Raw genomic sequence first — 23,644 nt, forward strand, 5'->3', positions numbered from 1 at the left:
ATTAATTAAACAAACAAGCTTGAACAATTCGTTAAACTAAACAAACAAGCTTGAAAACATATGTGTTCAGCTCGTTAACGTTTGGGAATATTTGTAAATAATGTTCACGAACCATATTCATTAATAAAACTCTTTTCGATATGCTAAATAAATAATAAAATAAAATAAATAAATTTAAATTATCAAGCTCAATAACCAACCAAATAACTAAAAATTTCAAATAATCAAATAAGTTTGAATTGAGAGCTCAATAATATCTAAACGAACCAAGATGGACCAAGCTCAAGTCAAGCTCAAACCAAGCTCAAGCCAAACTTGAATTGAGAGCTTGATAACACCTAAACGAACCAAGCTTAAGTCAACCTTCAAACAAGCTCAAGTTCATAAAAATAAACCAAGTCAACCTTGAACAATCATTTCAAAAGCTTGGTTCATTTTAGGCTCGGCTTAGTTATCTTATTAAACAAGCTTGAACACCCCAAAGTTTAGCTTGACTCAACTCGTTTACAACCCTAGCATTGAACGAAGTTATGGGAAGGCCCAAGCAGGTCAAGGTGATCAGATACTCATGAGGAGACCCGGTGCAGGTCAAAAGTGACCGGATGCGGATGCACGCGGGGAAGCCTAGAGTAGGTCAGGATTATCGAATGCTTGTTGGGAAAGCCCAAAGCAGGTTAAGATGACCAGATGTAGATGCTCACGGGGAAAGCTCAGAGCAGGTTAGGGTATCGAATACTCACATAGAGGCTTGAAGTAGGTCAGGGTGACTGGATTATCGTAGGAAGTTCCACAACAAGTCAAGGTAATCGGATGCTCGTGGGTAGGCTCGGAGCAGGTCAAGAATAACTAGATGCTTGTGGGGAGACCCAAAGAATGTCAGGATGACCAGATGCTTGCAGGGAAAGCCCGGAGCAGGTCAGAGTGGTCGAATGCTTGTGAGGAAGCCCGGAGCAGGTTAGGGTAACCGGATACTCACGAGAAGACTCGAACCATTAGAGTAATTGTGATCTTTCGTTTGAGGGAAGGATTGTTGGGATACAATAAAAGCCTCACATTAGAAAGATATGGAAAGGATCATGAATTTAAAAGGATGTAAGATATCTCCATTGACATGAGACTTTTTGGATAGAGTCCAAAAGTGAAGTTATGAGGACTTAGACCTAAAATGAATAATATCATATCATTTTGAAGATATGTGAATATCCTTTGGACACAACATGATATCAGAGTCATGATCCAGACTAGATGTCATACGGGGTGGCCTTGAATGAAGTTATATGGAGGCTTGGAGTAGATCAGGATGGTCGGATGCTCGTGGGAAGGCCCAGAGCAGATCAAGAGTGACTAGATATGGATACTTGCAGGGAGGCTTGGAGCAAGTCAAAGTGACTAGACGCTCGCGGGAAGGATCAGAGCATGTTAGGATGATCAAATGCTTATGGGGAGGCTACGAGTAGGTCAGAGTGATCGAATGCTCGTAGGAAGACCCAGAGCAAGTCAAGAGTGACCGGATGCTGATGCTTGCAGGGAGATCCGGGGAAAGTCAATGTGATTGGATGCTTGCGAGGAGGCTTGAAGTAGATTAGGATAATCGAATGCTCGCGAGGAGGCCCAAAGCAGGTTAGGGTAATCGAACGTAGATGTTTACAGGGAGGCCCGAAGCAAGCTAGGGTGATTGAATGTTTGTAGGGAGGCCCGAAGCAGGTCAAGATAACTGGATGTTTGAGATAAATCCTAAAGCAGGTCAAGATGACCGGATACTTATGGGAAGATCTGGATCATAAAAGTAATTATGATATTTCATTTGAAGGAAGGATTCTTAGGATACAATCATATTCTCACATTAAAAATATATGAAAAAAAAATTCTTGATATACAAATATCTTTGGTGCAATGGAGACACAAATCAGATCAGGCGATCGTATTAAGCTTAAATACATGAATATCCTTTAATCACAACGTAGACGCAAATCAGGCGATCGTACTTACGCTTATCAAAAGATGAACATGATGACACGGCAGCAACGTCGACACAAATCAGGCGATCGTACTCAAGGTTATCAAAAGATGAACATCATGACACGGCAGCGGGAAGAGGAGAGGATGGAGCATGAGGGCGGCCTGGTGCAGACAAATCTGGGCCTTGAGGAACTTGACATGGTTGATGGCCTCCTCCAGCATGGACACCGTGTTGATCTTTCTCCGCCGGGCACCAAGCTCTAGCTTCAGCGTCTTGAACCGGTAGCTGATCCGGTGCCGCCGCTGCCGTGCTGCCACGTTCTACGGGGCCGTCTACAGCTTCACCGCTCCTCTTCTCTTCCCTCCCTCTCCTCCTCTTTTCCTTTCGCCATAGACAGCGGGAGGAGGAGACGGTGACTACTAATCGTGGAAGGTTCCAAATGGATCCATGAAGGGCATGCAGCCGATGAACAAGTGAGTGTGGACGATACATATAGGATAAGGAATGCATTCGCCAAAAAGAATGAGTGCACTTATGTGAATTACTAGGGTTCTATGGACCAGGAAGGGACCTTTGGCGAGAGATAGAGTTGTCAGTGAAGAGAACACTTCAATCGACTGGAGCAATTATATTGACACGATGTGGATGTTAAAAGTCCTTCGTCTTCATCAAGATTTCATAGTTTTATTTTGGCACAACATTTCTGTAGTTTTTTTAATCATATATCATGACTCTTGTGTTGCGTTTCTCATCTTCTCTGTTGCGTACCACTGTGCTCGCACAATAATGTGAGATTTTGAGCATCAGGAGCGACAGTGCTGTGGAGGAGGGATAACAATAGATGGGATAACAATAGATGGGATTCGAATTGGATCCTCCTTACTAGGGATCGAATATTCAACCCTATGAAGATGTTCATAACTAATTAAAAAATTAAATATTTTTTATACTAATAATTTTTATTCTTTTCATAACTATTATTATTCTAATATATATAAATATTATTCATTCAGATATTCGGATGAATATCGAAGCCTCGCCTGATTTGGAGAAAATGATTATCCCTACTGTAAGACTCATTTTTTATTAATATTGCTTTTTTGTTTGTTCGTTGTTTTATGTTGTGAAACAAAGATGATTTATTTGATGTAATTATTAAGAGGACTGAAATAAACTTCTATTTTCGTCTATATATTCCACATCAAATCTTGTTTGAGTCGTCATCCACATCGCCGTTTCCTCCACACTGTACCTCTCCTGCACAAGAAAATTCCTTCCCATCTCTGCTTTCCTCTCATTCATGTTTTCAACTTTCCATAATCAATATATGTCATGAAGTTTAAGGGGTAAACATAGCACAAAGGCAGAGTGGACAAAACAGAGAATTGCTCTCCACTCTGTTAAATGAAAAGAGGGAGTTGGGGTTGATCAGGAGAAACTACAGGGAAATAATCAAAGAAGGCACATTGATGGATATGATAAATCAGCTTTTGACTTGACAAACAACATAGAAATAATCAAAGATGGATATGACAAATCAGCTTTTGACTTGACAAACAACAGAGAAATAATCAAATGAAATACTCTTACGAATAAGACAATTTAGCCAAAAGTCTTAGCTGACTTACTGTTATTGACTGCAAGGCAAATTACGTTGATGGATCAGCTCATAACGGACAGAATGTGAACTGCACTGCAAATAAGGTTGGACTTTACAGGATCACTCTGCAATTAAAAGGTTGGGAGGTTTAATATCAGAATCCACTGGATCATTGATTACGTAAAAAACACATTAATCAGATTTTCAGTAAACTCCTTTTGGCAGCTTGCTCTCCAGAAAGGAAAGAAACAAAATTTTAGAAGACGACCTGCATGGAGAAACTTCAAAGTGAGATTTTAATTTTTTTTTTTTTGATATTTTGTTTGAAATTAATATTCTATAAAAATTTTCCACCGATCATCAAAATAAATCGAGAAACGCTCATAACGGACAACTCCTGACCAACATCTTTAGTTGCATGTTCCATTTGGAGAAAAAACTTCTACAAATTTATCATAACTAGAACTTGAACCGCGAATGTCGTCTGAATGACAATCTGAATATCCTACCGCTGCAACATAACCCCGGAGGCAAAATTAATACCTTCAAGCTTGTATATGAAACTGTTGCTTCAATCATCTGCTAGATGAATGGAAGTTTCCAATCCAGATCTGTGTAACTACTTAATTAAGCTCACCAGATTTGCTTCGAGGAAGCATGTAATTATAATCATGTATGTTAGAACAAGCCACTGTTCAATGTGGTGTTTCAAACTTTAGTTAAAGATCATTTGGTAGATCCACTTCAAATTGAGAGGATCCAAAGCACAAGATTATTGAAGTGATACAAGTAACCTGTTGAAATAAGAGAAATCTTAATGTTAAGCTTATTTGACAACCACGCCCTTTTCCTTCTTGCTTCTGCGCGTAAGTTTCTGACCTTGATAAAAACAAACAATAAACAATCAAAGGGAGGACAGATTAATTCAGGCTGGGAAAGGTGAGGTGAATTGACTTCATCTGCTAATGCAAATCTATGAAGTGGAGAGACTGAACTGTATGCCTGTCTTCCCATGATCATGCTCGGACTGTTTCAATAGATAACAGTAGTTGATCTGTGAAAAAAGGAAGTTACATTAGACAACAGAAGACCGCTGACTTTTCTTTGCATAAATTTGTAAGCAAATCAAACCTCCATGCGAAATAATCTGGTTGGGATGACAATGCCAACCCCAGCAGAGCTCCTGAATGTATCCAAAAATCTATGGAATGGGAAATTTGCCAATTCCTCTGATACTTTAATAAGGTTTCCAACATTTATGAACATGTGTCCATGAACCCCAGATTCTCTAAACACTTTTAGAGGTAGATCAAATGAAAGATCAGCAAAGGCAGTAACAGCAAGATCACCTCCAACAGCATCTCTATTTTGAGAGGCAATGCTTCCTGAAGCATCCCCTCCCGAAGATGCTGCATCTTTATCTTCAATTCGTTTTGAAGAAATTACTCTTTGCATATCAGTTGGACCGAGACCTCTTTGTTTGAAACTGAACAAAGAAGCAGGCCCGCCTAATTTGCAAACAGGAGAAGAATGACTACCCATGTAGAATCGCTCACACATTGGTGTGCTTGAATTTGTAAATCCAGCCCATGGCATTACAGCACCTGCTGTAACTCCAAAGTTGAGAGCAGCATTGTAAAATCCTAAAGGAATTGCCCCTCTCAGATCAAAATCCTGCTACAAGATGGAAACTAGTTATCATACAGACCAAGGGAATCTGCACATTGATTTGGATCAGAAGAGATATCTTCATGCCAGTGACTGAGAAGATGAAATATTTTGGAATTGCATAGTATAAAATAAGTCAATTGATTATATTACAACCAAAATAATACTACTACGAGAATTAACAAAAGCACTTCTAATTTATTCGAATTCAGTCATATGAGCGAACAACCTTCTAATTGGCACCACATTTAACTCTTGTACCTGCTATTTCTAAAATGGTATAAAGAAGAACAAACCTATTCCCATAGATTCTTTCTACGTTACAGCAGGACTCTTTTTAGTGCTGAAGGAACGTATTTCCCTCTTTGCAAAAGCCACTACTGAGTTAACGCAATCATTGATGCAAGATTTACAAATGTTATATGGAGAAAACAATTAAATAAACCTTCTAGAAGAAATTCTGCAGTGTCTCAGTGCTCACTATTTATGAAGCTTCTAGACACTTAATGCGTAGGCAGTCTGCTAAAATTTTTCTACGGTGGATATAAACTTCACTCTGTTTGAAAAATCCAAATAATACGAATGGGAGCATTATCCACTTCCCCTATAATTGATATTTATGTTCTTAATAGCATTAAGTTCAGCTTCACCCTTTTCATATTAGTTCAACTCTAATTTCAACAAAAAATGGGTTTCTTAAAGCTTTTATACCTACCTTTTTCTTACATGTCAGACAAGTAAAAAGAGTTATGCAAGTTGATGATAAAACATCAAGGTCCACATTCTAGAGTTCATATAACATCCGATTTAAATAATGCCTCACTTATGAGAGCAGCTAATTTAAACCGTCTAAGCAAATAGACAACTAAAAACTTCACATTCACTTTGTCCAAATAGAACCAAGTTAATGATGTAACGACCAGATGGTCAAGCTACATATACCTAAATAGTAAAGTGCGACCATCATTAGCGAATAGCTTACCTTGAAGTTCAAAACTCAAATAATATTATATATTTACAGACGGCTCATGTAGCTAAATGTCTCAGTTTGTTATCATTGTTATTATTGTTGAGCTTAGTACATTCCACAAGACACGTAATAGTAAGAACAGTTTTACCAGATCAAATGTAACTAAAACCTAACATGGTTTAATACATTAAATGACTCCTTGCCTTACTAAAACAAGGAGACAGGAACATTTACCTGCCTTAAAAATTGTATCAGTCTATTGTCAGGTCCAAGACCTGCAATTTGAGATGTTGATGAGAATGCATATCCACGTGTCGGCCTCACTTTTGAATCCCTGTGATCAATTTTACACGAGTATCTTATTGAAGAGAGTAGACTATGTCCCAACTGGCTGCGTATTGACTTGGATGGTATGCTTGATGGGTCAAGTAAGCTACACCATGTAAGGTTGTAAGTGAGTTCATGTTTTCTAGTTGAAATCAATCCAACAGAGAGACCTAGTAGATGTTCCTTGTATGATGAAAATTTCAACCAATCTTGGGAAAGTAATAAAACTCGAGTTGTGAGGGGAGCTGGAATAATTCTGAATCTGGGTAATGACACTCCAAGACTAATCTCTGATGTTCCATCAAACTCATAAGCGCCAGAAGCATCCCAAATATCACCATAGCCAAACAAGTTTTTAAGCTTGAGTGATCCTTCAAACGACCGATATCGAGCCTGCATAAACAACAAATAAAATGAATATATTTATCACAATTCTCGAGTAAGATCAAACAAGGTATTAATTCAGTATCAGACTGGTAAATGAGCATGCAGTTGAGAAAATGTCCAAAAAAAAGTCATCTCCCTAACAAGTAGCAGTAGACAACCAAATAAAGAAAAAGGATAGTATCATTGACGTGTAGAGGAACACCCAAATATCAAATTAACATTGCACAATCACTGCTATGATAGGTTCCAGTGCTCCACTTAATGAACATGGTTAGGGGTGTTCAACAGGTCAAGCCATGTCTAGGGGGTGCAAATGAGCCACCTTGGCCCACAAGAAAGACAGCTTGAGCCTGTGATGAGCAGCAACTCTCCATCCCAAATGCTGAACTTGTCATGTGTTCATGCCAATCATAGCCCACAGGTTGAACTTTGCATGACCCATGTCCTCAGCCAAGCACTGCCATGGCACAGCCCAAAACTAGTTTCATTCAAAATACTACATTCAAATGGCTTTAAATGACCAAAATACCCTTAATGACCAAAAAATGGTGTTACAAACATTTGATTGGAAATCTATCAGATATTCACAAAAAAAAAAATTGATAAAAGAAACAGAAATTTCTAAAAAAATCTCAATAAATACACTCCCATGCACCCCTTAGTCCCCATCTAAACACATTGTCATTCTCGCCTCAAGCTCTCAGTACTCTATTCATATTTACATTCTCATTCTTGAATCTTTTTCTCTAATCTCTAATTTTGTTATAACCTCTCTTAAGATTTCAATTCTGTACTATTTATTCACTATATTTTCTACTATCCTTGATGATGTCGTGCCCCAATTCTTCTTGATGTCATAATTTTTTGTTTTAAGGTATAATTTACTTTTTAAATATTACAATTTTAACTTGGTATTTAATTGAATTATTGATTTTACTTTAGTTTTATCTTCATGTTTTTATTTTTAGAAAAATGTGTGAAGTTGAGAGACTCATGGAACTGGTTCATCAGGGAACATTAACGCATTAACCTGGGAGCAAATAAATCAGATTCAATAATTAGCAAATACTCTAGCTGTCTAGCAGGCCTACATCCCATACCTGATTTACAATATGAACAACCAGTTCAAGAGGCTTTGAGCAATTCAAGACTAAGAAGCAACAGGCAATATTGATGAGTCTCAAGCCTTTGGTTACACCGGAACTTTCTTGGATGATAGATGAAAGAAAGTAATTGGCTAGGAAATCTTTCAACGCCATTATTCAAAATGGTGAAACAAAGCTTAATGTAATAAAGTTCAACGCCATTTTATTTACAAATTTTCTACTAGAATAGGCCACCTTATTAGGTGCATAAAACTCATGAAATAGAGCTGTTGTTGCTCAAGTGACATTATCTTTTCCTCCGGGTAGTCTAATTACTTTGTTTTTAAATGAAAAGGCATTTAAATTACTCACTAAATATATAGTAAAGTTTGTAACACCACTTCTCATAGATGACTCTACAAACTTTTGAATATTATGTTAGGACATATTCCAACCATCATATACGAGAATCAAGTGACACTATATGTAAAGATTTAAATACTTTAGATAGGTTGAAAAAATAGTATGCAATTTATCTAGTCCCTGTTGCAATTTCACACAATATAATTGATGTTCCTAGGTACAGAGTATCATAAGAATCTTGTTTTTCTCAGGTAGTCAAGAGTGTTGGATGAGATGTGACATCAATTACCTGAATGATTGATTGGTAAGTTGCAAAAAGATTGTTCACAATACAAGGAGGACAGTTCATTGGACTTTTGAGATGAAGGAGAAAAGCATTGTTTTTCAAGGCCTATCATGACTCATGCCTAAATGAGGTTAGAATACTAGAAATAAAACTATGTGGGTCATGATCCTTCCAAAGGAAGGCCCATAATCAACCTATAGTAGATCAAAATACCAAGTGCAAACCTAAACTATATGTAAATGTCCAAATTTTGCAAAAAGTTAAATATTTTTTGTTTTATTTTTTAAAATAATTACTATTATTAATTACTCTTTGCACATTGGACTAGCTCAAATAAGGCCGATGTAGAAACACCTACGCCCAGCCTAGCCACAATCCATTTATAAAAAAAAATGTTGAACCAGGTAATACCAAACTTGAGGCGACTGATCAGGCCCCACAAAATTTTTCACCGGCCGTTAGGATAAATCGGGAAGCACTCACGGCGGGCGGCCCAAAAGCCTAGCATCCTGTGGTTGTGCGACTCATTTGGAGGAAATATCTCTGCAAATGCGCCATAGCTGAGAATCGAACTGCGGGTGCCTGGATGACAACTTGGCGCCCTTCCGCTGCACTGTAGCCCCGGGGGCACCACAGTCCATTTATAACCCCTAGATGTGCTTGTATTTAAGGTCTTTCTATTAACAGTGACATGAAACATCTAAAATGCAAAAAATATATGCTATCTCAAACAGAATTTTGATTATAAAGAAAGCATGCCTATAGTTATAGAGTAGCAACAAATTTCTATTGCAACAGAACTGCCACGGAAAACAACAAAAATACTAGAGATTGGACATCAAACCTCAAATTCTAAATCTCAGTCATGGTCATAAACCATACTAGCTCTGTTAAACCAGAACTAATAGCCAAATGTTCCCTACTACTTCATGTGTACATCGGAAAGTAAAAGGTTTTGTGTTCTCTTAAGAATCCTATTGGACGCCCAGGCCTAGTTAATTTCAAGCTCATATCGAAGCAAATTTGATATTATAACAAAAATAGATTATGAAATTTCGAGAGACAGATCTTAGCGTCTAGCACAGAAACTACGAGAACCATGGATAATGAGGATCGTATGATGGATGATTGCATCTCTGGTATCTGACATCAATTGCTAAAAATACATTTTTTTTAAAAAAAAGATAAAGGTATTTCAAAAAAAAGATATGAATATATATTGGTACCACAAAGTATAACAGAGTACACATTTGCACACAAATTTATTCCCAGAAAATCTCTGATTAAAAAAAAAACTTGATCGAGAATCTGACCTCCGGCTTTGTGTAAACTACGAGATCACCAGAGAGCGGATTCTTGACTTCAACAATATCTATGATGACATTAGCGGTGTTGGGAAGCTCAGAGGATCCCGAATCGAGCACGATGGTTACAGATTCGAAGATGTCCAACTGGCGCAGTCGAGCATTGGCGAGGCCTGCGGCCCGGAGGAGTTCCTGCATCGAGGAGGCTGAGCGGAAGGCGTCGAGGACCTCAGCTTCGATAAGGGCCTTCTTGGTCTTGCCATTACCCCTGATGATGACATCGTGGACGCGGATACGAACGGGGCCTTCCGAGAGGCGGATGAGGGCGCGATTGAACTTTTCCCTTCCGGAGGCGCTGGGCTCCTCCTCCTCCTCCTCCTCCTCCGTTTCGTCGTTGTCCGCCTCTTCGCCGTCTCCGGCATCGGCCGTGCCCTCGATCTCCGCTTCGGTGTCGCCGGGTTTAGGGTTAACGCCAACCTCTGGGTCGGAGGTGATCGCCATGATAAAGAGAGATCGAGTGATTAATCAGTAAAGAGCAGTCAAGACTTTTTGGAATTGCAATGATTTTATAGGTGATGTGCACGTATTTTTTTTTTAAAAAATAGAGAATATTAAACTTTTCCCATTTTTTTCTCGGCAATTAAAATATTTACTGTGATAATCAATTATATTAGCCGACATGTAGATAAATGGTGGGCAGTGGAGCACAGATCTCTTAAATCATTTTTTGATGGGGGTAAAAGATGTGTCATTTATATGTGATCAGGTCGTAAATAGTTATGATTTTTTCTTCGGTTTATCGTCCCTATTAAATTATAGTTTTTGTTCGGAGCGGATAGTCGGAGGTCTTTGGTGGTAGATAAGTGGTCAGGTTACTAGACGCCTAGCGAGGATATCCTCCGGGCAATCTCCAGCCGCCCACTCCGAATAAAAATTATAACTTGATAGGGACGATGAACCCAAAAAAGGATCGTAATTATTTACAATCAGATCACGACCATGATCCGATCGTAAATATGAATGATATATTTCCTAGATCATAAAAAATGATACAAGAGATTCTGTCTCCTAACGGTGGCCTATTTGAGCCAACCATTTTCACTGAGAAGACCATGGCCGAGATCCATGATCTTGTTTGGGAAGCCTTTGACTTATAATATTCCATTGATTTTGCAATTATTTGGGCCAACTGAAGTCTGTTATTGGGCATCTTTTGCTTACGACTTTCTTGCACCACCATCAGCAACTGGAATGTGATTCGTAATGTTCTCTTTGTTCAGTACAACATCATCCTTGCTTTGGAACTCTTATTACAACTTTTTTCATTTTTGGTTTGAAGCATATTATGATTTTTGATAAATTAGTTTTCGAGCTAAGGTACAAACTCTTGCCAAGCCATTGCATAAACACTGTATTCCTCTACGGCCATAGAAACTAGTAGCATGTAACCGTGTTGTTCCTCGAAACAGAAGCAGCTCCACATGCACATCAAGATGCTAGAGGTAAGTTTAGGACCATGTAGTTTTACACACTGATTATGTTCGACATTGTGAACTGACAGAAACTACCACAAACTAAGCATAGATCATAGAGCTTTGCCCGCTGCTCATGTTTTGCCATCTACTTGAAATGATTTCATATGAGATCACAGCAAAGATGAGTCCAGCTTCAGACATACCCCTTGCGCTTTAAATCTTCCACTGAGTCCTTGATTATTTGTTCCATGGAGCTGAACTGCAAACCCAATTCGATCAGCTTCTTTGCGGGATTTTGAACTCTCAGTAGCCCAGGTTGTGTGTCTTTTGGGAATCTGCAGACACAATGAAGAGACTGGAATTACAAAGTTTGTGAAGCTAAAAAACACCTTGTGTAGGAGAACAAGTTTGCGGAGAATCCAACCATACCTAGGCACCTTATATTCTGGGTAAAGTTCTGCAAGTTTGGACGCAAAGTCGCTCCAGTGAGAAATGGATTCGACGCACAAATGCCTGCCGGATGCCAATGGATTTTCGTATGCCAGAATGTGTGCCAGAGCAACATCTTTGACATGAACGGATCCCATGTACAAATCTGGATGCTCTTCTTCACAGCCTGAACAGACCAGGAAAAAGATTAGCATATTGATTTATTTTTAAAAGTTTGACAATTATTACATGTTTAACCGATTGGCTACAATTCACCTAAAATGTGTCAATTTAGTAAGATCATGGATGAGTAGGCTAAAGAGAGATTGACAAAAAAAGACATGCCTGAACAACAGAATAGCTTCCGAAGAGGGAATCTTAATAAACAAATCTAAAATGACAAATAGCCACCTAAGTATGTGCAAATGTGTAATTTGGAAGTAGGAGGCTAGGAGCTTGAAAACCAACAGCTCGTAAAACTTGTAAAGTTTATGAAACAAAGCACTCGTAATACTATTTTGTTAAATGTTAACAGATTCATGTGTTGAAGGTCACGGGTTCGAATCCTGTAAACAGCCTCTTGCAAAAAGCAAGGAAAGACTGTGTACAATGTATCCTTCCCCGGGACCCCGCATGGTGGGAGCTTCGTGCACCGGATTGCCATTTTTTGAAGAGGAGCCTTGGCGCAACAATAAAGTTGTTGCCATATGACCAAGAGGTCACGAGTTTGAATCTCTCTTGTAAAAAGCAGAATAAGACTACATGCAATGGATCCTTCCCCGGGACCTCGCATGGCGGGAGCTTCGTGCATCGGACTACCCGTTTTTTTTAAGAGTATTCATGTATTAACTATTACGACAGAGTTCATTTTTGAATGAGAAACTGCTAGGGTAGATTGTAATTTTGATGGAGATAAATGAATAGCTCCACATTGGAAATTTAACAAATAGATGTAAATCTTATATGAATTGGCACCTTAGGTGTATTCAAAATGAACTTTTTGGATGCGGGCTAGTTAAGAACCCTACATGATCAAATTAATTAAATTCTTCTAGATAAAAAGCACTTGGCCACCAAAGTTGATTCTGAAATTAAAATTAATTTAATTTTTTTGACAAAATTTTATAATTATTTCAATTGATTTTAATTAATTTGAAATTATATTCTTGGTCGAAAAGAGTTGCAACTCTTGCGATAGTTGTATCCATCTAAAAAGGTTGTGTCCCTTGCCCATGGTAACTGCTTAAAGGGGCTTTCTGAATTCACAAAACTATAGCTTCAATCAAGATTTCTACATATCATTTTTTTGTCAACTTTTTAAGAGAGATTTAGTTGACTTGACTATATCCTAGGGCATTTTTGACTTAGGAAAAAGGCATCACACCTCTAAGCCCCCACCATTTTGTTCTCTCTCTTTTCTTCTGTTTCACAAAGAGATAAGAGTTTTACTTGTCAGATAACGTAATATTTGCAACAAAAGTATCAATATAACAATGTGAAATGCGTTACTAAACATAGATAAAAGAATTAATATGGTAGCAAGGAATTACCAGAGCTCCTAGTTAAAGAAGCATAGCTTTCCACCATAAAGAATGCTTTTCCACCTTAAGCAAAAACTTGAGGACCTTAACTAGGTTTTCATAATCGCTCACAGCTAAGTTTGCTGGTTTACTAATACAGCAGAAATAAGCAAAATGCATAGGTTTAGATAACAGATTAAGCTAGTGGAAAGTTAACTAATTACCTTTTTATTTCCTGAAAGCAGGAAGGGTAACAAATTGACAACTTGGGACATTTGTTAGAAGTAGGTGAAAAGAACCAACATTAGATCCACAAAAATGACTAGGTAGCTCAAAATTTTGGTCTTGTGTGTGTGTGTGTGTACTATGTTACCTAGTCCAACCTATATGAAGTAGTCATTATAGTCTTTCTAATGTGATTCTCATACCTAAAATCTATTGAGAAACTAATATATATATTTTTCCTATTGTTATACAGGAGCAGTATCAAGGTGATCATATGTTAGGAATTGCACAACACAAACCTAAAAGCTAGATAGATTCTTTGAGCATTGTATGAAATATGAGATTTATACTGATCAGTGAATGACAACGTGATGACCATGATAAGCTAGAGAGAATCTTTAAACATGTTCTGAATCCTGAGATTTATAGTGATCCTGAATGACAATTCATGACCTTCAAGAAGTTGCACAAGTACAGTCATGCTGGAGTTGATCGTCGGCGGAATGATCGGTCCCAACACAGTCCCAGGATTGACAACTACCACATCCAAACGATTCTCGTTTGCAAATTCCCAAGCTGCCTTCTCGGCCATCGTCTTGGACGCCGGATACCATAGCTGAAGAGGGACAACGACCCAAACCATCACACATAACTGCAGCACAGCATCCGCTTGAAGGCTTAGGGCTTGTGATGTGATCTTAAATTCTCACCTCTTTCTGCCTACAGTAATCAAGGTCAGTCCAGCAGCTCTCGTCCTTGACCCGATCGGCTGGCCATCCAGGACTGGGGACGATGGCAGAGGTCGACGATGTGACGACCACCCTGCGCACTCCGCTCTCCTTGGCCGCGCGGAGAACGTTGAGAGTCCCCGTCACCGCTGGATCTAGTAGTTCCCTCTGATCAGAAAGGAAACGGGGTTAGAATAGGGAGGAGGAGATCTTGAAGGGAAAGTACGGACCTGGGGATCCTGGACGCGAGTGATGATGCAAGGCGAGGCGAGGTGGAACACCCCGGAGACGCCGCGGATGGCTGTGAGGATGGAGTCCGGATCAAGGAGGTCGATCTGGAAGAGGCGAAGGCGATTGGAGGCGCCAGGTAGGGATCGTAGGTGCGCCGTCTCGGCCTCGTCTCCTGCAGAAGTTTAGGTAAAGAGAAGGTGGAAGAGGAGGGGGAGGCGGAGAAGAGAGGAGGAGGAGTACCGACCAAGGCGCATGACGGTAGCTTGGACGGTGTAGCCTCGGTCGAGCAGGAGTCGGACGAGCCATGAACCGATGAAACCGCTGCCGCCTGTCACGCAAACGACGTTCGCCATTTCTTCTGACGTGCCCTGCTTCGGAGCGAACTCTCTGGATGAGCAAGCGGAGGCTGGAGGAGGGCAGTTACCTATCGGGTCGGATCAGGTTTGATTCGGATACTCTCTTTTTAAACCGTTAAAGGGACACCTAATCCTAACCACCTTCCACTTTGATAAGCCCCTAAAGAATAATAAAATTAAACCCATTACTTAGTCTTTTTAGCTTAGTTTTTTTTTTTTTTCTTTTTTTGCATTGGTATTAATACGTAGGTGTTATTTTTTTTAAAAAATAATATCTATGATGTTAATACGTGGGTATTATAATACCTAAATAATATTAATTATTTATGATTCAACTATCTATTTATTAATTTTTAATTTTTATATCACATTTTTTAAATTTTTTATTTTTTTATATAAATGCTGCTGATTAACGACGTTCAATTTTTTAAACACGATTAATGTATGGGTGTTGATTCTGTCCAAAATCTGAGTTAGACAAAGGCCAACTAAGGTATCGTTGGTGTTGATAGAGAGGTGACTTGGGGACACCTAGTGTACCTCTGGAGCATGACCGATATCAGAGAATGTCAGGTGTCAAGGTCTGTCGGGTGATGGAGGACACGTGGTGCTCTCTTATGAATTGAAAGAAGGTTATATTTGCATATGACAACATACCATTGGAATATTCCTTGACATTTGGCGGTTATTCTCTGACAGGCGGTTATGATTTCCTTGCCCTGTTGTTGCCTAGTGTCTTCTGTCCCACCCTGGTTTAGCTACGAACCGTTTGGGTTGATCGTTAGGTTGTGGCGCCTGGTCCGAGTCTTGATGAGGAAGACGAGCTGCGACGAGGGTCTCATCTTTTACGCTTGGAGTATTGAAGGGTCCTATCTTTCTCCTAACTACTGACTGCCATGTGCTCTTGACTTCTGACTGTCACGTCCCCTTGACTTCTGACTACTTGGCCTTATCAGACCCCACCTTTATGTACCGTATCACAAACCTCCCCTCCAAGTCTAGTCGAAGGAGGCTCAACTTCGATTGACTAGACCCAAACTCTGGTTTCATTTACTTTGTCATTATGACTATAAATGTTGTTCCTTTTCCCACTAGAACTTTTCTACTTCATACCATATTGTTATTGAAAGGTCGTTAGTGAAAGCCTCACTGGTTTAAAACCCGCGAGGGGATGAGAGCCTCGATAAAAGCTGGCCACTAGGTCATTGAGCGTGAGAACACGCTTATTCATAACCCGCGCTGAGGTGAGAGTCTGGAGTTTGACCGAGAGGTCGTTGGTCGTCAGAGCGTGCTCACTTATAATTCACACTGGGGCGAGAGTCTAGAATCTTGACCGAGAGACACTACAAGAAAACTAATATTTAGCGACGAACTATTTCGTCGCTAACCAATATTTTCGATGGTAACTTTTCGTCGCTAGGATCGTCGTTATAAGCTTGTCGTAAACAATTATTAGCGACAAATTTTTTTTAATATTTCGTTGCCAATAAATTAACGACATGATTATATCGTCGCTAAAGAATTTTAATCGATGCTAATCTTTTCGCGACGAATGAAAATTACTCGTCGCTAAGAAATTTGTTTGCGACGAATCCAAATTTTTCGTCGTAAACAAGTTAGCTATGATTTCCCTTATTTCATCGCTAATGTCATCATAATGCGTCGCTAACACATTTCATTTCGTCGCAAATGCCTGCATATGTTTAAGTTATTAGCGATGAATTTAAACCTTTTCGTCGCTAACAAGTTAGCAACGTTTTTTCTAATTTCGTCGTTAACAATCTGATTCGTCGCTAAACTCGTTTCATTTCGCCACAAACGTTTACAATAAGGTTCGATATGTTCGAATTGTTAGCGCTGATTTTCAACAATATTTCGTCGCTCATAATAATTGTAGCGACAAATTTCAAAGAATTCATCGCTAACCTTCGTTTTAAAAAAAAAAATGTTTAAAAAAATATACACATTTACAAACTCATACAATCATCACAACTCTAACAACAATATTCACAATAGTCATAAGTCTAACAACAATATTCACAAACTTATACAAATACTAACTCTAACAACAAATTCACAAATAAACTCACAAACAACTCATACTTCATCAAAGTATAAGTTCACAAATCTAGTAACATTCACAAACAAGAGATGCAAGTACTCAACATCAATGTCTAACATCAAGTAACACAACAAATTAAGTACACAAGTAACGATCCAAATAAAGTACAAACAAGTAACAAGTTCAAAACATCAAGTTCACATCCAGAAATCCACAACATCATAGTATACAAGAAATAAACTTCACAACATCATGTTCATATCCAAAAATCCACAACATCAAAGTCTAAGAATGAGGAGGAGGAGGTGGAACTGAAGATGAATCATGGATCAAGGAATCTAATGTTCTAGGTGTCAATCGGTTAAGAATTTGTTCAAACATATCTTGTCTTGATTTCATTGATGCTAACTTATCTTGGGTGCTTGCTAATTGAACTTTGGTGTTTGCTAACTCTTCTTGAGTGGATTCAAGTTTTTTCAAGTAATGCGGTGTTAGTTGATCTGATTGAGGAGGTGGCATCTGAAGAAGTGGACCTAACTGGCTTTGGCCCACTTCCAAGTCCTCTAATGTATCCCGAACGAGTACTGAGAACCTGATACAAGGTTCAACATATTTAAAAATAGCACATGACTGTTTAATAATTAGACATTGTGAAAATCCTAGAAGAGAGTAATAAGTAATAATAATTAATAATGTATTGGTAATAGATTCAGCATGTCATATCTGATGTTTCCTCATAATCTTAACAGAAAAGCAATTCAATATTGAGTGATGCCCACAGGTGAAAACCTTTACCTCTTCAATGCATAACAACATTCTGAATTAACCCACTGAAATATTAAGGCCTTAACATCTAAAGATATGACTAAAAAGAAAGATCATGTAATATATTTTGGATGCAAAGAAAAGCGACATTATAAAAGTCAGTGTACATTTGCAAAGAAAGAAAAGATAACACACAAGATGGAAAGAAGGCAAGACACAGAACTAATACATTATTAAGCACCCTTGAAAAAAATCAAAGAGAAAAGCACAAACATTGATGTCTCAAATTGTATCTGCAGTTTTAGTATGTGAATAAATTTTATGTGAATAAAAATTTTAGTATGGCAGGAAAGCATAAGAACGAGTATCGCGGACCTGATCACAAACTGTATCTACAATTTCGACTACATTGATGGCCTCTTCTGGATTTTGTGTTTGAATACACTCAACACGTAGTCTTACCATATCATCCTAGAAAAAATAAACATGTTAAACATATCATAAAAACATAATTATACACAGTTAAGAACATATTTACTAAATAAGGGCATAACATACATATGCAGTTTGGTCATCTCATCAATCCATCCTTTTGACGAGCTATAATTAGTTTTATTAAAACAGTAATCCGATCTTTTCTTTGTAATTGATCAGTCTGATTTTTTTTTTTGTTAATTTTTAATCAACAAACAATATATGAAAACTATAAAAGTAGCACTTACACCATCGTAACTATATTGAATGAATGATTTAGAACCTCCGCGATGGTTATATGGGAGTTTCCCTCGATTTTCAGCATTTATGGTAGATCGTTTCTACAACACAAAATTTCGTATAAATAAAATAATAGTTATAGAACAAATAATTAAATTTTTATATAAAAAGACATTTATTATAGAATGAGTTACCTGAAATGCCTTAGATTCAAACAAAGTACACATATAGTCCCAATCATCTTGAGTCTCACAAAACTCGATCGGAATATGTTGTCGACGCTCAGCAGGAGGAAGGTGTGATAACTTCTTATAATGGTTATGCATTTTGGTTCTATTATCTCTATACCGTGAACTCATTAATCGGTCAATCTCTTTTATGACTGACGATACACCCTCCTGAAAATTGATATCAAAAGCAGCCTGAAAAAAAAAAAATTATTTCGCATATGGTTAGTAATAAAGGAGTGGTTATAAATATGTTGAATTACTTGTACTTACTGATAATCGATCATATATCATCCTTTTGTTATCAACAAGAACATGCTTCCAACTCTTAACTTATAAGGGAGCAAACTTCTTTACCGAAAGACCTAACTCGGTCATAAATGAAGCTGCGTTTGGGCCAATTGGATGTACATCGCTCTGACGAAAAGTAATAGGTAATCTAACATGGGCAGAGATCTAGCGTCGCAGCCAATCAGAATGTGTACCACGTGTCTCCCTACATAGCGGTAGGCCTGTAGATGCAAAAGTGTTAACAATTAATAAATTAAATACCAAAATAAAAAATTTGTAATTTAAATATAAAATAACTAATCACTAGAAGAACTATCATCAGTCGGTGTCTGCATAACTGGTAGATGCTCAATCCTCTTGGGCGGCATGACTGTCACATAATCATCATATATAAATCAATAAACAAATATCCATCAACAAACAATTCTTTAACTTTATCTTATATAAATGAATTAAAAATGAAGAAAAACATACATACCATGTAAATAAAAATTAATCACTATCATCATTTGAAAGAGATATTTAATCATCTGCTTCACTATCAATTTTAGTATCTTCATCTTCATCATTAAGAAAACTTTGAGCATCCCTAGTCGGCTCAACTTGTACCTTTGACATATTTATATGTTGATCCTCAACATCTAATCTACAAAGTTGGGTTATCTCTAAGTCGTCACCAACTACTAAAGTTGCTTCATTAGAAGAAATATCTTGGTTAGTCTCAATATTGAAATTATTTCCAGATTCAATTTCTTCAGATACTTCATCAATTTCAGTTACTTTGTATATTTCTCGATGTTGAACCTTTTGTACTACCTTCCAATGACCTCTACGCTTTATATCATTTAAACAATAAACTTGATTTGCTTGGTTGGCCAAAATGAATGGGTTATCAGTGTACCATGTTTTAGAAGTGTCAATACATAAGAGACTAAACTCTTCAACCATTGATTTTTATTTTTTTTATTACATTAGAACTATTCACACCAGAATAATTGTACTTTATACTTGAAAGAGTAAAATAGTTGAACAATATCCTTCAACACTCCAAAAAAAATTCAAATTGTCACCATCATCAGATGATGGTACGCTAACCCCACTATTCTGAGTAGTTCTATGAGAATCACGAGACCTTGTATGATATTGAATATCATTTACAATGCAGGCGTCATAGAGTTGAACTTCAACATCAGGTCCCATTGCTAAATAATACAACTCGTTTGTGATTTCTGAATTTGTTAAATTCTTTAACTTTATCATTCTTTCCCTAAACTATTGTGGAAAATCTCTCTCATGATATTAGAGAAGTTGATTTGAATGAACTTTATGTGACAGAAGTTGTAGATGTTCACTGCATAAATAAATATTTAAGTTATAATTTTATAATGAAATATAAACAATAAAATTACATAATGTAAAAACTTACTTTCTATATTGGTCAACTTCTTTACAATTGTTGAGAATATACCAATGTGCTTTCTTTTACAAAGCCAAAGGTAATTTCAGATTATGTTGGTTGCCAAACACTCTTGCTTATTGTGAGAAAACACTTAAATTGCATGCTACTGGTTGAACATCTTTGTTTCATTCTGGCCTACTAAATCTTGTCTCAATTTGATTTATATATAAAGAACTGAAAGTCAATGCCTCATTTATAATATACCCCTTTGCAATAGATCCTTCAGGTCTTGCTTTATTCTGAACATATTTTTTTAGTCTGCCTAAATATCGTTCAAAGGGATACATCCATCTGACGAAACAGGTCCAGCTAACATGGCTTCACAGGGTAAATGAATTGCCAAATGAACCATAATATCAAAAAATACTGGAGGAAATATTATTTCCATCTTACACAATATGAAGACTATTTTCTCCTCCATTTTATATAAATCCGTTATGTGTAAAGATCTTGCAGTTATCTTTTTGAAAAAATCACATAACTCAATTAGTGTGCCACATATATCTTTTGGGAAGAATTTACGTACAGTAGCTGGAAGTATTCTTTGCAACAAGACATGACAATCATGTGATTTTAGTCCATGTAACTTTCCATCATCTACATTCACATTTCTAGATATATTAGTAGCATATCCATCAGGAAACTTTACGGATTTTAAAAATTGACAAAATGCACGTCTTTCTTCCAATGTCAACGTGTAACTTCCATATGGTTTACTGAATTTGTCTCCAACTTTATTTAAATGCAATTCACTTCTAATCCTCATATCTTGCAAGTCTAACCTTGCTTTAAATGTATCCTTTGACTTTCCATCTATATTAAATAATGTGCCAACCAAAGCATCACAAATATTTTTTTTCAATGTACATCACATCTAAATTGTGTCTCAACTTTAAATCTGGCCAATACTTTAACTCAAAAAATATAGACTTCTTTGCCCAATTTGTATCATCCAAAGATCATTGCCATTTTTTACTTAATGTAGGATGCTTACTAAATGTCACCTGGGGTAATGTATCTAACTGTGCTAAAATCTCATAACCACTAAATCTTCGTGGTGGTCCTTCTTGTTCAACCTTTCCATTGAAATTCTTATTTCTACGCCATGGGTATTGCACATTCAAGAATTGACGGTGGCATCTATAACATATTTTACTCTGTAATCTTTGAGATTTAGTTTCAACTGCACATACTGGACATGCTTTATAACCCTTTGTGCTCCATCCAGATATTGTTCCATATGCTGGAAAGTCATGAATAGTCCGTATCACAGCAGCATGCAATCGAAATACTTGTTCAGTCGATGCATCATATGCTTCCACCCCATCATCCCATAGCTCCTTCAATTCATTGATCAAAGGTCGTAAGTATACATCTATATCTTTCCTAGGTGATTTAGGCCTAGGAATTAAAAGAGACATAATCAAATATGATGGTTTCATCATTTTCCATGGTGGTAAATTATAATTCACAAGTATAACAGGCCACATACTATAAGCATTTGACATATTTCCAAATGGATTAAAACCGTCTGTAGCCAACCCTAAACGAATATTTTGTGGATCACTAGCAAATATTTCATGTGATGTGTCCAATTCTTTCCATGATTCACTATCTGCTGGATGCTTTAATACACCATCTGTTTCAACCCGTTTTTCTTTATGTCATCTCATATATTTTGTTGTATGTTTTGCAATAAACAACCGCTTATGTCTGGGCTTCAAAGGAAAATATCGAAGAATTTTCTGAGCATTCTTTTTCTTATTCATCCCATCATATTTATATCTAGGCTCCTTGCACACCGGACATGTATGTTGGGATCGATGTGCCCGCTAGAGGGGGGGGGTGAATAGCGTCTCACCCAAATCGATGGCTTCCTACATATTCGTTAGTTGCACAGCGGAATAATATGAAACTAAATACGAATATGAAAGCTAAAGACAAAGAAAGGAAATGCAAACCAATGCACGTCAATGTAACGTGGTTCGGAGATAACTTGCTCCTACTCCATGGCTGTCCGTAAGGTGGACGATCCCGATCCTTCGGTGGATTAACCCCCGGCAAACTCCGACTACTCAAGCAACTCCTTGTGGGTGGAGAAACCTCACTACAACACCAACCAAGAACACTTGGACACAAGAGAACCTTGAGCACGTTTGGTGACTACTAATTAGGCTTTAACCAAGTCTAATTTCGTCACCTTAGCCGGCCATCCCAAGCTCCTTCTTATAGAGCTTGGAACAAATCAGTAAGCTGATTTGCCCGTTACCAGTCGACTGGTCCTTGCACCAGTCGACTGGTGTCAACCCAACGACTCTCTCAACGGCTCTCTACAGTGCACCAGTTGACTGCTACAGTCACCAGTTGACTGCTACAGTATTGCTACAGTAACACTACAGTGCTGCTACAGTAAACCCTAATTTTAGGATTTTACCTCGAGTACATTCACTCAGCACTCGTTCTCGCCCGACCAACCTAGACTTAGCCTTCTAGCCTCCTTCATTAGCCTTGCGTCCCTCGGATGCCCCCCATCCTTCACGTCTTGCCTTCTGGAACTTCCATCGGCCTTGTCATTATTGTCGGGTCTTCCTTTGCCAAGAGGCTCCTCACCTCCGGGACTTCATCCATTGTCAAGTCACACTTGGACTTACGTTGCCAAGACTACATACTTGGACTTACACCGCCAAGACTCATCCTTGGACTTTCCTCCTTTGCCAAGATCACACTTGGACTTTCCTTGTTGTACCTGTATCCTGCACACTCACAATGCATATCAAGTACAACAATAAACCTAACTTAAACCTTTGCCCAAACATCAAAACTTAGGGCACCTAGATTGCTCCAATAATATCCCCCTTTTTGATATTTGGTAACCTGTTTAAGTTAGGGAAACATAAATGCAATACATATGCAAATAAATATGCAAATTAACTCATGCATAAATAATGAAACCTAAATCCCTAGGCTCCCCCTTGAGCTAGGATTTCCCGCAAAGGTAAACTTCTCCCCCTTTGTCTAAACAATCGCTCCCCCTTCACCTAAGCTCTCCCTTGAGTTAGAATTTCTTGCAAAGGTGTATAGGTTTCCCACTTAAACCTAGACTTCTCCCCCTTTGCCATACATCAAAAAGAGCTCCAACAATATCCTAATTGTTGAAAACATGTCATCTAAATTGACCCTAAACTCATGTATTTATCCCCCATGGATCTCAT

General features: G+C 37.9%; 2 protein-coding genes and 2 long non-coding RNA genes across 6 annotated transcripts; all 4 read right to left on the reverse strand.

The window, feature by feature from the left end:
• Positions 1 to 3,984: 3,984 nt before the first annotated feature.
• On the reverse strand, positions 3,985 to 10,485 carry LOC121996773. Of its 3 annotated transcripts, none has more exons than XM_042550879.1 (5): positions 9,960 to 10,485; positions 6,433 to 6,918; positions 4,692 to 5,237; positions 4,556 to 4,614; positions 3,985 to 4,439 (listed from the first exon to the last, which is right to left on the reverse strand). In XM_042550879.1, the coding sequence occupies exons 1-5, from the start codon at positions 10,449 to 10,451 to the stop codon at positions 4,280 to 4,282; spliced, it is 1,743 nt and encodes a 580-aa protein (XP_042406813.1). In that variant the 5' UTR covers positions 10,452 to 10,485; the 3' UTR covers positions 3,985 to 4,279. The 3 variants fall into 3 exon arrangements, with proteins under 3 accessions (XP_042406813.1, XP_042406814.1, XP_042406815.1); XM_042550880.1 differs by having other exon boundaries at positions 3,993 to 4,439; positions 4,692 to 5,234; XM_042550881.1 differs by having other exon boundaries at positions 4,012 to 4,614; positions 4,692 to 5,234.
• Positions 10,486 to 11,374: 889 nt separating this feature from the next.
• Positions 11,375 to 14,986, reverse strand: LOC121996774 (cinnamoyl-CoA reductase 1-like). Its single transcript, XM_042550883.1, has 6 exons — positions 14,803 to 14,986; positions 14,558 to 14,730; positions 14,310 to 14,495; positions 14,053 to 14,215; positions 11,855 to 12,041; positions 11,375 to 11,760 (listed from the first exon to the last, which is right to left on the reverse strand). Exons 1-6 carry the CDS (start codon positions 14,909 to 14,911, stop codon positions 11,619 to 11,621), a joined length of 960 nt encoding a protein of 319 aa, XP_042406817.1. The 5' UTR covers positions 14,912 to 14,986; the 3' UTR covers positions 11,375 to 11,618.
• LOC121996775 lies at positions 12,534 to 14,046 on the reverse strand. The gene is made up of 2 exons (XR_006116153.1): positions 13,405 to 14,046; positions 12,534 to 13,275 (listed from the first exon to the last, which is right to left on the reverse strand). It is a non-coding gene; the product is annotated as an uncharacterized LOC121996775 (long non-coding RNA).
• Positions 14,987 to 17,184: 2,198 nt separating the features above from the next.
• Positions 17,185 to 18,556, reverse strand: LOC121994148. Its single transcript, XR_006115605.1, has 3 exons — positions 18,464 to 18,556; positions 18,117 to 18,212; positions 17,185 to 17,568 (listed from the first exon to the last, which is right to left on the reverse strand). It is a non-coding gene; the product is annotated as an uncharacterized LOC121994148 (long non-coding RNA).
• Between the last annotated feature and the right edge of the window lie 5,088 nt (positions 18,557 to 23,644).

Source organism: Zingiber officinale, chromosome 6A (genome assembly GCF_018446385.1).
Source record: "Zingiber officinale cultivar Zhangliang chromosome 6A, Zo_v1.1, whole genome shotgun sequence".
In the NCBI taxonomy this organism is placed as follows: Eukaryota; Viridiplantae; Streptophyta; class Magnoliopsida; order Zingiberales; family Zingiberaceae; genus Zingiber; species Zingiber officinale.